Source organism: Urtica dioica, chromosome 2 (genome assembly GCF_054948205.1).
Source record: "Urtica dioica subsp. dioica isolate 48M chromosome 2, U.dioica_male_clone48M_v1_H2, whole genome shotgun sequence".
NCBI lineage: Eukaryota > Viridiplantae > Streptophyta > Magnoliopsida > Rosales > Urticaceae > Urtica > Urtica dioica.
Window position 1 is genome coordinate 45,977,033 of NC_142757.1, and position 14,233 is coordinate 45,991,265.

The window sequence follows — 14,233 nt, forward strand, 5'->3', positions numbered from 1 at the left end:
ACTTTCGAATACCAGTGAAATCAGAATCTCGAAACGATAATAATAATGTTAACGGTATTTCGACCATTGTATAAAACACAATTCATGCTTCACGGAAAACAATTCACTCACCCACTTACTCTATAACAATTTTTACATTTATTTGTTTTTTTTTTATGAAATATTTACATTTATTTGAATGTTTAAAATATCGATACCCATACCCATACTGAGGTTCTGATTTTACGGATATATCGAGTATCGACGGATATATCGATGGATATTCTATAACAATCTCAATACCGACTACCGATTATATCGGTGATATATCAATGATATATCGATTACCGACGGATATATCGACAAAAATCTTATAAAAAAATAAATTTTAAAAAACCCAATATATATATATATATATATATATATATATATATATATATATATATATATATATATACACACACACACACACACACATCATCATCATCAATTCCAAATTATAAAAGTACATCTTTTTAATTAATTATCTTCTCACCCTTTAAAAAAAAAATACATTTATCTTTTTAATTAATTAGTTTTTCACCCCTTTAAATTTATCCTCTTATACTCATTATTATTTTATTATGTTAAAGTTAAAGAAACTTATTTTCGTGCTTCTTGTTATTAGTATGCACAGCATAGTAACACATCTCAAAATCTAATAATAAATGAATAAAAAGAGCTGAGCCTTTGGGCTTTTTTATATGTTGGGCTTATTATTTTCCTTGGTTGGGCTTATTATTTTCCTTTTCATTTAACCTAATCGTAGTTCTCTCTCTCTCCACACCAGATGCGCCTCTCCTCTGCAAAAAAAAAAAAAAAAAAAAAAAAACGCAAAACAAAGAAAAAAAATTCTGTTGCCTCCTGTTTCTTCTTCCCGAAAATCCAGTGCACTTTTGCACTTGTCTTCTTTCTTTCCTTCTTCCTCTTCTATTGCTTCACAGTGGCGCAAAAATATACGGAAGCCACTCTAGCTCTGTTTTTCGCAAGGGAAGGACATGTGCGAGCTCTAGAGGCTTCTGTAGAAGCGGCGATATTTTAAACGTCACGTAGCACATGATTCGTCTTCTTGTTAAATTTCATGTTTTTAAATTTCTTCTTATTTTAATCTAAATGAATTTTTTTCTTTCTCTCTTCATGATGCAATTTTTCATGTTACAAACAAATTATATACCGAGTTAAACCCTTCTCTCTCTCTCTCTCTCTCTCTCTCAAACGGTGAGCGGTTACAAAATCGATTTTGAGGTTCTCTGCGTTGGACGAAAATCCAGAGTCAAAAGCTGAGCAGCCATGAATGTTCGAAGGGTGCTTGAGATGGACAAGAAGTTCACTCTGATCCACGTCGTCGCCGCCGCCGCGGCCTTCTCCGCCCTTTCCGGATGGTACTTCCTTCGGATTCACTCTTTCTATCTCTCTCTCTCTCTCTCTCACTTTACCTGAAATCTCACAAACCTTTTGTCAGGTACGGATTCATGTTCGGAAAAGAAGGTGCTCGGAAAGAGCTCGGCAGCTTGATCGACGATCTCCGGCGTGAAAAGCCCGGCCCCAACCCTCCACCGTCTCATTCTTGACTTCAATCTCGTACCAATCTTTCTCTCTACTAAATTTACCGTTTTTGTAATTGAGATATGATCATATAATTCAGTGCTTGGATTCATTTCTTCGGGAGAAGTTTTGATTTTGCCCTAAGATCTTACTCGAAATCGAATGATATCTGTGTAGTATTAGGCACTTAATCACAATGACTGGAGAAAATAAAATCTTGGGGTGATAATAGCCCCTCCTAAGCCTTGAGAGCTCTATGGGGGCTTCATCAGAATTGATTTCCGGTTGAACCCGGCCTATGAACTATAGGAATGAGTTTAGAACCTGGAAAATGTGAGTAATCATAGTCGATTTCTAGTTAAACCCGGACTCTGAACTATAGTGCTATGTTTGGAACTTGAAAATAGTGAGTAATCATAATTAATTTATAGTTAAACCCGGACTCTGAACTATAGGGCTATGTTTGGAACCTGGGAAATGTGAGGAGGAAAACTGAGAATCCATTTTATTATTTGTTGTTTGGATTGAGAGGATAATTTGATGAAAAGAAAATTTAGGGATATGTACAACCAAAAGTCAAGGTTTCGGTTCCCTTGGAAAAACGAGTGGAAGAGGCGATTTCCTTCTGATTTACACCCAAATTCGCACACTAGGGCTATTCGTGTGTCTCTCTTCTTACTAAGTCTCTTTCCCTCACATCTTCATTGACTTCCAAAAGCAGAGAATTTAAATTTACCCTCACATTTTCCTTCGAATTTCGACTTTCCAACGTGCAACTCAAGTTCCTGACGTAGCCTAGATGTCAAATGTTTCAGGAAGAGGTTTCATTGATGATTGAGAGCAATGTTTGAACCTTTTGTTTCTTAGTCAATTTTCCATTGACTACAAATATGACTGTCTTTGAATAATCAGGTTATATAATGTACGATGATGAGAAGATGACTATGATTTCGAGGATGAAGGTCTTTCATGAGTAAGAAGCTACTGATCATAAGTGAAGCGGACCAATTCGACTTTTCTGTGTTCAAGAGTTTTGTTTCCCGGTTGATAAAGTTTTCTGTTTTGGGGCTTTTGTACAATCATTTTGGGTTTTAAGTGGTTGGATCATGTTGTATATATCATGTTTAGTAGACACTCCTTGCTGGTATTTGAAAAAAAAAAAGCAAGTTTAGTAGTATATATCATGTTGTACGGTCTATATAAATTGGATCTAAATATCACTTTGGAATCTTTAGATATTAGTATCCTGCTTGTGTTTGTCCGTATTGATCCAAATAATAAGATCTTAGGTTTCTGTAAATAATAACAGTAGTAATGCGTGCGAAACTGATCTGTGTTTTGGATGAAAGTGGCATCATAAATGAAAACTGATGAACAGGAATGAAAACTAGATCATGACATGGTTTTGGCTTGACAGACATGAAATATGTGGAATAACCGAAAAAAGATAGACCCTGCAATATTTGTCCTTTTAGCACTACAGGGTTTTTTTTTCATATTTTTATTTTTATTTTTAATGATAAACTTGGTTTAAGACTTGCATCCTGAAAATATTTAGTCTTTTTGCTTCTATTTTCTCTTAATAATATAAAGAATAATTGCTGGTGCATATCCTACTTTGCAGTTGCACCAAACCAAATTGAATTCGACAGATGCTTATCTTAGTCAACACGCAAGTCAAATAAATTCTCGTCTCATAGTCTCACCGCCTTGGTTCCAAAGTCAAGAAGAAGACAGCAAAAAATGTAAATTAATTTATTAAAAACCTCACCCATCATATTCACATTTCTTCCCAATTCAAAAACATGAAGGCCCTCTCTTTATCCGGCCAAATTCATCTACGTATGCATGAACGACCTCTACATATACATTACACAAAACTAGCATATATATATATATATATATATATATATAAATAAAAATAAAAATACACGCTCAATATATCTTCTTCTCATACGCCAAAAAAAAAAATAAAAAAAAATAATAATGTCTACTTGGATGGCCTCCCATTTGGTCTAAATTGTATAGAGTTGGAATGGGCAGAAGAAGAAGAAGAAGCGAGGGACGGCCCGTTGGTCTCTGCCTCGTGGATGGCTTGTTTCAAGCTGTCGACTATTTGGGTCATGGCGGGCCGGTCCTTGGCGTTCTTGTTGAGGCAACGGTCCGCCAGCCTGGCGACCATCCGAGCTGCGTTGGGAGAGAAGTCGCCCCTGAGTCTGGGGTCCATGATCATGCTGAACCGCTTGCTGTCGGGCGGGTATTGGCTCACCCAGCTCAGGAGCTTCTGCTCCGCTGTGGGGCGGTTGCGCTCCAGCGACCGCCTCCCCGTCAGAATCTCGTACAGCACCACGCCGAAGCTCCACGTGTCGCTGTGGGTCGTCAGGTGCCCCGTTTCCACGTACTCCGGCGCGGCGTACCCGTATGTTCCCACCACCTGATCACAGATCATCACACCATGCCACTTAGTTTTCTCAATTATTTGGACAACTATCAATTCCGAGTCTTTTTAATTAATTTTAATCGCGAAATATGTAGTTGCATTAGATTGACACTGCCCTTGGGTTGAAAACCAATAAATGCCGTTTTTTCTTATTTTTCTAATATTTTCAACACAAGGTCAAATATCATGTTTTGTTGAATGAGTTTGTCAAACGGGCGCGTAGCTTTTGAAAAAGAAATTCCTTGGAGAAAAGTGCTTTAGTTTTTATCAAGAAAATACTCCTGTTTCGTCTAGATATATATATATATATATATATATATATATATATATATATATATATATATTTTTCCTTTCTAAATAATACATTATGAGCTATATCAAAATTCCAAACATAAAAAATTGTTTCACCAATTAAATAACGTCTCTAAACAATTATTAGAAAGCCATGGGTTATGCCAAGTTTACTTGTGACAATTGAATAAAAAAGTTAGAAAAGAGTAGTTTTCAACACATTTTCAAGGCCATAATAAACAAAGATTATAGAATCATGAATCTTACCGCGGTGGAGACGTGAGTTTTGTCTCCGGTCGGCCCTTCTCTAGCGAGCCCGAAATCCGACAGCTTTGGCTGAAACTTCTCGTCCAATAGTACATTCGAAGACTTGAAATCTCGGTATATCACCTTTATACCCAAAACACAATGACACAACTTAGCCATTTTCACAACATCTCAAATACAAACACACACACACAATGCTCAACTTTCTCAAAAGCTACCTGGGCTTCCAATCCGTCGTGGAGATAAGCCAAGCCTTCGGCGGCGCCGAGCATGATTTGCAATCTGTTGATGAAGGGTAGAACGGGAAGAGTGCGTTTGAATAAGTGATCCTCCAAGCTTCTGTTTGGCATGTACTCGTAGATCAACATGCGTTGAATCCCTCTTTCCCCGTCCATCGAGCAATACCCGATCAACTTCACTAGATTCGGGTGGCTTACGACTCCCAGGAATTGAACTTCCGCGAGCCACTCTTTGTGCCCCTAATCACAAAAATATAATGCATAGAATAAGCAAAATTATAACTAACTAAGCCACGTGAAACTTGGGGCAACGTTTCGTTAATATAAACAAAATTATTAACTAAATGAGCTACATGAAACTTGTCAATTGCATTTATGCCAAATAAATATTGTCCTATTTTTTTTTTTTTTTAATTATTATCGAAGTTGAATTTATTCCGTTGGCCTTACTTTTGTTCAGCCTTAAACTAAGTGGGACTATGGTATATGGGGGATTGATGTTGCATTTCCAAATTATGTGCTAAAAAGAAAAAAAAATGGTTAAATTAAATAGAATGCTCATCAAGGATATCATAATTTTCATGTGAAGAAAAAGAAGGGAAATGAAACATTCAAGATACACTTTTCAACTCTTCGATCAAAAAAAAAAAAAAAGATACACTTTTCAACTCAGGTGTGGCTACTCTTGGCCTTTTTTTTTTTTTTTTTTTTTTTTAAATTCGATTTATCATATGCAATCTTACAATCACAAACCATCTAAAAACCACTCCAACCAGACCTCTCTCTCTATCCCCAACACCACTCAAACTCATTTAAAAATGACCAACTATGCTAAAACCCAACTTCTCTAAAAAAATAATAATAATAAATAAGTATAAAAAATAGAAAACTTGATCAATCAAACTAAAACAACCTCAATAATGGCGTGGTAAAGAATCTAAAGATGACAACAAAAACAATAAAATATGCGTCTATGACAAACAAGAGCACAAATTTAGAAAGAAAGAAAGAAAAAAAAACCCACAATCCTCGGAGCCCACGAAGCCCATTCACTATTAACTTATCCAACAACCCACATTCCTAAAACCGGCCAAAATTCACCGTCTCAGTTCAGACCTAGATAGAGACTGACCTGCAAACTATGCTGGTTGAGCTTTTTGACGGCGACGACGGTGGATTGTCCCGGAGTTCCGTTGGGAGGCTTGATCGTGCCTTTGTAGACGCTTCCGAAACCGCCTTCGCCGATCTTGAACATCCTGTTGAAATCTCTGGTGGCCTCGGCGAGCTCTTGGAGAGAGAAAACCCTCAGATTCTGCTCCTTCTCCCTGTAAAGCTCCGGTATGCTTCGCGGCGACGGCATCGACCGCCACGACCGAGCCTCCCCTTTGCTCCGATCGTCGTTTCCCCTCAATTCCGGCGCCGAATCCGATTTCCTCGATTTTTCCTTCGATGACGACCTTTCCCTGAACGGAAACAAGCACTTCATGTTTCTCTTTCTCTTTCTTCTTCTTTCTTTTTCTTTTTAATCACCGATCGATCGGTTCAATGAGTCGATTGATCTAGCTGAGAAGACCACGACTGTGATGTGTGTATATATATTATATATACATGAGATATAGGGATAAAAGGTCTCAGATGGGATTTGATGTGAAACTATAATATAAGAAAAACGACGAATTACGAAAGCGAGGAATTGAAGAGAGGAACGGAGTTTGAAAAGTACAACAAACCAAACCGTGTATTCAAACAGAGAGAGAGAGAGAGAGAGTTATTTCAAGTGTGAAAACGAAGAATTACGTGGAAAAAGAAAGCAATGGATATGAAACGAAATCGATATCTGGAGTGATTGGAATAGAGAGAAGAGAATTCGTCTTTATTGTTGGTGTCGTGTGTGTGACGAAAAAAAATAAAGGCTAGGAAGAGGATAGACCGTAAGAGAGAGGGAATAACAGACCAAGAAGACTTCTGGGTCCAACATATACTGTTTATTTATTCATTTATATATATATAATAATTGTATTTTTGAGAATTGTGAGGAAGTTTGGCATTGAATCTAGTTGAAGCGGTATAATTGGGTTTAGGACTGGTCGTCGTCAGTGATAACGTCACGTGGGTCTGATTTGTGACGACGAGTTTTATGTTAATTCTTAATACTCAATAGCGAGTGAAAGAGCGTTGCGATCGTGATGAAAGTGAAACAACACGTACGCTGACGCAAGCATTTTTTTGCAGTTAGTCTCTTTATTTTAGCTTTTCTTCCGCGTAAAAAAAAAATTCATAAATAAATTTGTCACGTTAAATTACTTGTGTTGAAAATAAATATTTCATTATTGTATCGAATTGTTGTTGTTGTTGTTTTTTTATTAATATTTTTTTTTATATAGATAACGTTAAGGATGACTTTAATTTTGGATTAATACCTCAAATAATCTGCTAACAGTCTAGGTTAGGTGTGGGCAAATCTGTCCTTGAATTTTTTAATATTTCTTTTCAAATGAGAATATCTAATTTTTTATTCGAAAAAGTTTAGTAATTGATCTTTTGTTTAAATGAGAGTATCCTGAAATATTTATTCTACTTTGACTTAATTTAGTTCCTAATTATAATTGTAATTAGTCAATCTCCTAACTTTTTTTAACATCTAATCAAAGTTATATTTTATTAAGAAAATAACAATTAAGACTGAAGTAAATTAAATTAACTAAAATAATTAATTGAATTTACTTTGACTAGGTGTGGACTATTTTCTTAATTATTTTTCAAAAAGATGATGAGCTATTAAGCTACTGACCTAATTGTCTCTATAAAATAAAGAATACATTCTTAACTCTATTCTTACTCATGTACGTTTCTCATTTTTTTTTATTATAATACATCTTATGGCATAAAATACGCCACCGAAACATTGGAACTTCCATTGTGAAAATAGTCGAAAGTAACCATTTTTCGTAACTTTTTTTAATATTAGCCGCTGAACCTTCTAATTTTCATAAATGATCATTTTCAATAACAGTTAACCAGATATTAATAGTTGTGACCTAATTTCAATAATAGTTATCAGATTTCCATAGTTGTTGATCATATTTCAATAACTATTGATCAGATTTCAATAATAGGTTAACCAGATTTCTATAAAATTTAACCATATTTTAATAACATTTAACCCAATTTCAATAGTTGTTGACCAGATTTTAATAATTGGTTATCAGAATGCAATAATTGTTGACTAATTTATGAAACATGAGGGTATTTAAAAAAAAAAGGTACTAGTGAAATATTTTAAAAATTTGAGTGAAATATGAAAAGTCACGCATGTTTTAGCTTAGTTATGAATTTTTTTCACTTCCATTATGGTGGCGCGTTGGAACCATAAAAGTTCCATAAAAGAATCGGAAGTATACTCGGAAGGCCTTCCTTCAGGTTATTTTTGTTAACAAAATCTATTTTATTTAAAAAAAATTGAATTGATCGATTGATTAATTTCCAATATCCGAGATCATTTGTTCTTCATGTTCGCAGCGGCAAACATTTTCTTCAGCTTTTTGTTCTTTCATAAACGAAAATTTTAGATCCAAAAGTAACAGGATTTTGAAAGTCTTCTTTTCTTTAAGGATCGGGAGGCGCGTTCGAACGGAAATGATTTTGCACTTATGTTCGAACGGTCAAGTTTAAGTACGCGTTATTCATTACTTATATGTTACGGGAAATGAGACTTCGAAAGTTGTCAAAAACATTACCTCGAATTTCAATCATCAATGTCGACTGGCGGGATGAATTTATCCGGTCTTTTTTTGCAGTGGCTATAAGAATAATAATCATTCCATATGCCAAAGAAAGTAGGTCCTTGCATCATTAATTTGAAAAAAAAAAATATATACCTAACTTTACAGCAGAGAAATATGTGAGTTTGTAACAAATAATCATTCCAGACATATTGAGTTCTCACTGTGAACATTATTGAGCAGGTAAGCTATTATTAGGTGGGAACGCATCACAGCCCAAAGGAAAAATGCCAAAACATACAAAATAGAAAGATACGAGGATAAGCTAATAAATAAATAAGAAAGTTGTAAATGCGTTTTGGCAAATAAGAAACCGAAAGAACAATAGTTGTGGATTTTATTTTTATATCACGTGCTTAATATTTTATTCCAGTGATTCCCACTCGTCGAACCACTGAGAAATAGTATTGTACTTGGTGGAGCGAAATATTTTCCATGGAAGCGAATTAATTAAAAATATATTTCTTTATATGTGATGTAGTAGAAAAAGTCATTTTTTATAGGGAAAATAACACATTTATACCTTTTGTTTTAGTGAAATGTCAACTTTAACATTTGATTTTAAAAAATGTCGAGATCATATATTCTGTTTAACTAAAATGATGAAATTATACCCTGAAATGGACAATAGTGTCACAAATCTCTATTTCATTGATATTAACTTTTATATAAAAAAAACATAATCAAATCCAAAACAGTATCATAACTTTCAAATTTCCAATTTTGAAATAAAAATAAGGCTATTTTGCTCAATAGCCTAATTGACCCACCAAAATTAAGGGACTAGCCTAAGTTTCAATTTATTAAGTAAATAGCCCAACATTTAGACACTTCCTAAACTACCCCTAACTAAACTCGTTCAATTCACTAAAAAAAAACTCTGTTCTTCACCTTCGTTCTTTCTCTCTTGGTGAACCTCAGGTCTCTATGTGGTAATCGCGATCCTCTCTCTCACCCTTATCGGAGCCCTAGCCCTAGTATTTCTCCTCTGCGCTCGCTCTCAGAGCCGGAAAACCAGGTTGAAGCACAGCTCCGGATCACCGGAATCGCCGCCTCCGTCTCCGACGACGCGAAGTCAGGCGCCAGAGCGACGGCGACGATCGAGGAGAGGAATATCTCAGTCTTCCAAGGTGAAGCACAACTCCGGATCAATCCCTTTCATCTCCAACGAGATCACCGGAATCGCCGCCTCCGTCTCCGACGAAGCGAAGCCAGGCGCCGGAGCGAGGGCGACGATCGAGGAGAGGAAAATCGCAGTCCTCCACGGCCGCGAGGAAGAGAGGATTCCGACAAGGGATTCGAAGATTTTGTTGATTCACTGTAAATTCGTGAATAGGTTAATTTAATTAACGTACCGGAGTGAGTTATATTAATTAATTAATTAACTGATTCGTGAAGGATTTGAAATTCACAAAAAAATTACAAAAATAAGAACTTAAGTCAATTGATATTCAAAGCATTCAATTAATTAACCTAATTCATAATTCAATCATTTAGTAAATTAACTTTACTAACAAAAAAATCAGAACCTAAGCTAATATTCAACCAATAAGTTAATTAATTAACCTAACTCACTCCAGTACGTTAATTAAATTAATCTATTCGCGAAGGAAGTGAGGGCATTATGGTCTGAAGTATGGGCTATTTGCTTAATAAAATGAAACTTGGGTTATTCCCCAAATAAGAAAGACAAATTTGGCTAGTTACAACAAATTTCACATAAAAATAGCCTTAAATTAAAATTAAATAATAAAATTCATATCTCCCAAGAGATGACTACATTCTGTGTTCGAATTGCAACTGAATCATGGGTTCTCTGTTCGAATCTGTAATTTTGATAACTATCAACTGTCGATTTTTACCCTTTTGCCTCTTTTTGCGTTCTTCACGGTTAAGAGATTGTTGTTTATATTTTTAGTTTTTAAATAAATTACATATATGACTCGAATAAATAAAGATAATTGGTGTTTACATATAATATTATAGTCAACGTCAATGAAATATCAATAAAAAGAAGATTTGTGGTACTGTTGTCTATTTCAGGGTATAATTTCGTCATTTTAGTTAAACAGATTGTATGATTTCAATATTTTTAAAAACCAAAGGTTAAGCTCGACATTTCACTAAAACACAAAGTATATATGTGTCATTTTCCCTCTTTTTTATAAGAAAGAAAAGTTATTATTCACTCACCTTCCATTTCCGCGAGAAAAAGAAGAAGAATAAAAAAGGACTAATTCAAGTTCAAACTAGGGCTGAAACTGGATCGGTTCGGTTCGGTTTCTTACATTTTTCATATCCGAATCCGAATATTCGGTTTTTAAAAATTCGGTCTAATATCTGGTCCAGTTTAGTCTAAAACCGAAATTCGGTTATCCAAATATTCGGTTATCCGGTTACTTAAATCCAATATCCGGTCCAATATCCGTTTTTCAAAATTCGGTTATCCGATTCTTTAAATTTTGGATCCAGTTTTATATCCGGTTTAAACAAACCGGCTATCCACTTTTTAGAATACATATCTAGTTCTAAAATTATTACAATGATTTAAACACGAGTACAAAATGAGTCATATAAAGCTCTAAAATAATAATCCACAGTCTAAAAAATAAAAAATAAAAGTTAGGTAAAAAATGTTGTGAAGTTTTTTTTTTTTTTTTTTTCAAAATCATGGTCTATGTGGTTATGAAAGACCTATGTTTAATTATTTTTAATTAAATTTTTTAAATAAAAAAAATCGGTTATATAACCGATATCCAAATTTGTCTAAAATCAAATCCGATATCCGGTCCAGTTTTTGAAACTGGATCGGTTATCCGAATCCGAATTTCGGTTATCTGATGTGACTCCAGATTTCGGTTTCGGTTCGGTTTGCATATCGGTTTTATCCGATTTTCGGTTCGGTTTTGTACAGCCCTAATTCAAACACTGAGCCGCGGGAGAGAGGAAAAAAAACTGAAGAAAGCGTCCATATATGAAATTGGTCTCGAGAGTCCTACTCCTATCTACGTCTTGGAAATATTTGATATTTGGACTAAAATAGCAATGATCTAACTTGTCTATATCTTCTCACATTTGACCAAAAAAAGATCTCAAAAAAAAAAAAAAAACAAAAAAAAACAAAACATAACAAAAGGAATTTCACCCACAACAAAAGAGTTCAATCTCTCGCGGATTTCTATCACCAAAAATAACATAGATTGTATCAATATTTTATAAGGTTTCTAACAACTCTTGAAACTTTGGTGAAAATTAGAAAAGATTTAGTCATCCGTAATATTTAAAAAAATAAATAAATAAGTTGCAACATTTTCGAAATGTTTTGTGCATCAACATTAACGATTTTACGGTAATTTGATATATTTTGGCATTAATACTTAAAATTTCATGTTTCGTGATATTTATAAGTTTTATATATTATGCATAAAACACAAATAATGCATAAATGTAAAACTCAAAATTTGTGATATTTATAGACTTTTATCTCAGTTTTATATAAACGTTGGGAATTGTTAAATAGCAAAAGTTTGGTAAATATTAGGTAAATAGCTAATTTCATATATTTACAAATGTAAATATTAAGTAAATAGCTACTGTCATATTAAGTCACATAATCATTTATGGTTATTTACTTAATATTTATCAAACGTTTAAATTGGCTATTTTTCTAAAAAAAAAAATTTTAAATTGAATTTTGGATTTGGTGTGTTGGGCACAGAAAAAAGATACTTTGGACCAAGACTTCATGGGATCAAAATGAATCTCACGAGTTGTATTATATAGCAAGGTTTTAAATGTCGGAGAAATTCGCCGAAATATATAGTATATTAATAAAAAAATCGTATTAATTAATTACATACTCTGGAAAAAATTCGTATTAATTTTTTTTTTCTCTAACACTACGAGCTAGTTAAGTTGTTGCATTGGGTGAATAGTTCATCTGTCGTCCCACTTTTGCCAGGAGTCACCGGCCACTTTGCATGGTGATGGCCAAACACTTTTTTTTTTACTTCAACGAAAATTAAAATAAATTAAAGTTCAACATATGCAAGTTTGATTTCGTCCAAAAATAAAAATAACTCTAAACTCTGAAACTAATTATTCGAACATACAAGTCATTTAAATCAAAAGGCAACCAAATCTTAGACATCCAAGTTTAAATAATCTAAAATAAACAATAAATCATGTCCAAGAACTAACTCAACCATCTAAGAAGACATTATCTAGATCTAAATTGAGCACACACAAGTGTAAGAACTAATACCACCACAATATATACACTTTCAGCTGCTCCCTTCTCTCTAGGTGAGCCCTCCACACCGTGGACTCTCCTTCGCAGCCCTCTGTAGTGAAGAATGGAGACGGAATACCCAAAAGAAGATGATATTGAGTCCTTGGTGGACCTCACTGAGGCACTTAACGTGGACGACGACGATTGGGAAAACGCCTTTACAAATGAGGGCGAAGACTCGGCGCAGAATCCAAGAGCCGCAACGCTGGTCGGAAAAGCCATAGTCCCAAAGATTGGCTCCTTGAAACTCCTCAATTCCATCTTGCAGAGAATGTGGTGGGATGTGAAGGGCTGGAAAATGAAGCTTCTGTCTAGAGAACAAGGGGCCTTCTTCGTTGGCTTTGAATTTTTGACGAAGGACTCGTGTAACCGAGTGCTGGAGAAGGGACCCTGGGTGATCAATGGGGGGATGCTCCTCTTGAAGCCCTGGCCTGAATCTGAAGCGTGGAGGGACTGCAAGTTTGACACTCTAGAGCTCTGGGTCCGTATGTACGGAATCCCACTACAAGCCAGAACTGAAAAAAACATCTCCCGGCTGGCCTCCTCTGGAGGGGAAATCATGGAGCTAAAGTGGGATGGAACTTTCTGCTCTGTACTCAAAGAATTCTTCAGATGTAAGATTTCAATCAACATCAACACCCCAATCTTTCCAGGACGTTACATCCCGGTGGCCGGAAAACAGCACTGGGTAACCTTTAAATATGAAAAGCTGCCAGGGATATGCTATGGATGTGGAAAACTAGGCCACGACCAGAAGGAGTGCAAAGGAAAAGTGACAATGGTCTCCGACGCGGCCGGGAAAACCAGTCAGGCCCTGGGCCCGTGGCTGAAGGCAGAATCCAGGCTTTTCCCCTGTTTTGACGGAAGTTCAGAGAAGAGCTCCTCTCGAGAAACCCCTACCTCACCCAATCCCATACCCACCACGTCGCGTCAGACACCTAACGAGGAATCCCCGGATCCTGAACTTACCGAACCAGCCGAAATTCCTGGGACTCCCCCCAACCCAGTACTTGTGTCAGAGAAGCACCTAAACCTACCCACTCCCTCCTATCCCCCATGTGAAGGAAACAGAAACCCTCAAATACCTACTTCAGCTGGCGCACGTGAGGAAAGGAAAGCAAGCCCATACCCTAATGGGCCTCAAAAAATGAAGACGGGCCCAAAATTTCGCCCAACTACCAAGAAGAGCAAACAGGCCCGTAAAAACCCAAACCCAGGGTCCCAAGAGAGTGACCCCCCAACCTTCTTGACAGAAGCTACGACAACCAACGACTCTATTGAAGAACTCGGTGAATCCACCCATGGGAGAAAGAGGAAAGCCAATCCAGGTAGGGAAGATGGTGAGGGTCTTGAGCTCGCG

The 14,233-nt window shown here is 35.8% G+C and overlaps 2 protein-coding genes across 2 annotated transcripts; one reads left to right on the forward strand and one right to left on the reverse strand.

The window, feature by feature from the left end:
- Positions 1–807: 807 nt before the first annotated feature.
- On the forward strand, positions 808–2,822 carry LOC149404997 (Putative membrane lipoprotein). Its single transcript, XM_089606741.1, has 3 exons — positions 808–1,400; positions 1,481–1,599; positions 2,476–2,822. Exons 1-2 carry the CDS (start codon positions 1,309–1,311, stop codon positions 1,587–1,589), a joined length of 201 nt encoding a protein of 66 aa, XP_089462867.1. The 5' UTR covers positions 808–1,308; the 3' UTR covers positions 1,590–1,599; positions 2,476–2,822.
- A 699-nt stretch (positions 2,823–3,521) lies between these two features.
- On the reverse strand, positions 3,522–6,706 carry LOC149404998 (putative serine/threonine-protein kinase PBL19). The gene is made up of 4 exons (XM_089606740.1): positions 5,933–6,706; positions 4,780–5,040; positions 4,562–4,684; positions 3,522–3,997 (listed from the first exon to the last, which is right to left on the reverse strand). Exons 1-4 carry the CDS (start codon positions 6,284–6,286, stop codon positions 3,554–3,556), a joined length of 1,182 nt encoding a protein of 393 aa, XP_089462866.1. The 5' UTR covers positions 6,287–6,706; the 3' UTR covers positions 3,522–3,553.
- Positions 6,707–14,233: the final 7,527 nt, after the last annotated feature.

Bases quoted from the DNA above. Each gene is read 5' to 3' on its own strand.
- LOC149404998 (XM_089606740.1), bottom strand. From the start codon at position 6,286: ATGAAGTGCTTGTTTCCGTTCAGGGAAAGGTCGTCATCGAAGGAAAAA. The intron at 5,041-5,932 runs GTCAGTCTCTAT...TTTTGTGATTAG, and splicing joins TCAACCAGCATAGTTTGCAG to GGGCACAAAGAGTGGCTCGC. The intron at 4,685-4,779 runs GTAGCTTTTGAG...TTGGGTATAAAG, and splicing joins ACGACGGATTGGAAGCCCAG to GTGATATACCGAGATTTCAA.
- LOC149404997 (XM_089606741.1), top strand. From the start codon at position 1,309: ATGAATGTTCGAAGGGTGCTTGAGATGGACAAGAAGTTCACTCTGATC. The intron at 1,401-1,480 runs GTACTTCCTTCG...ACCTTTTGTCAG, and splicing joins TTCTCCGCCCTTTCCGGATG to GTACGGATTCATGTTCGGAA.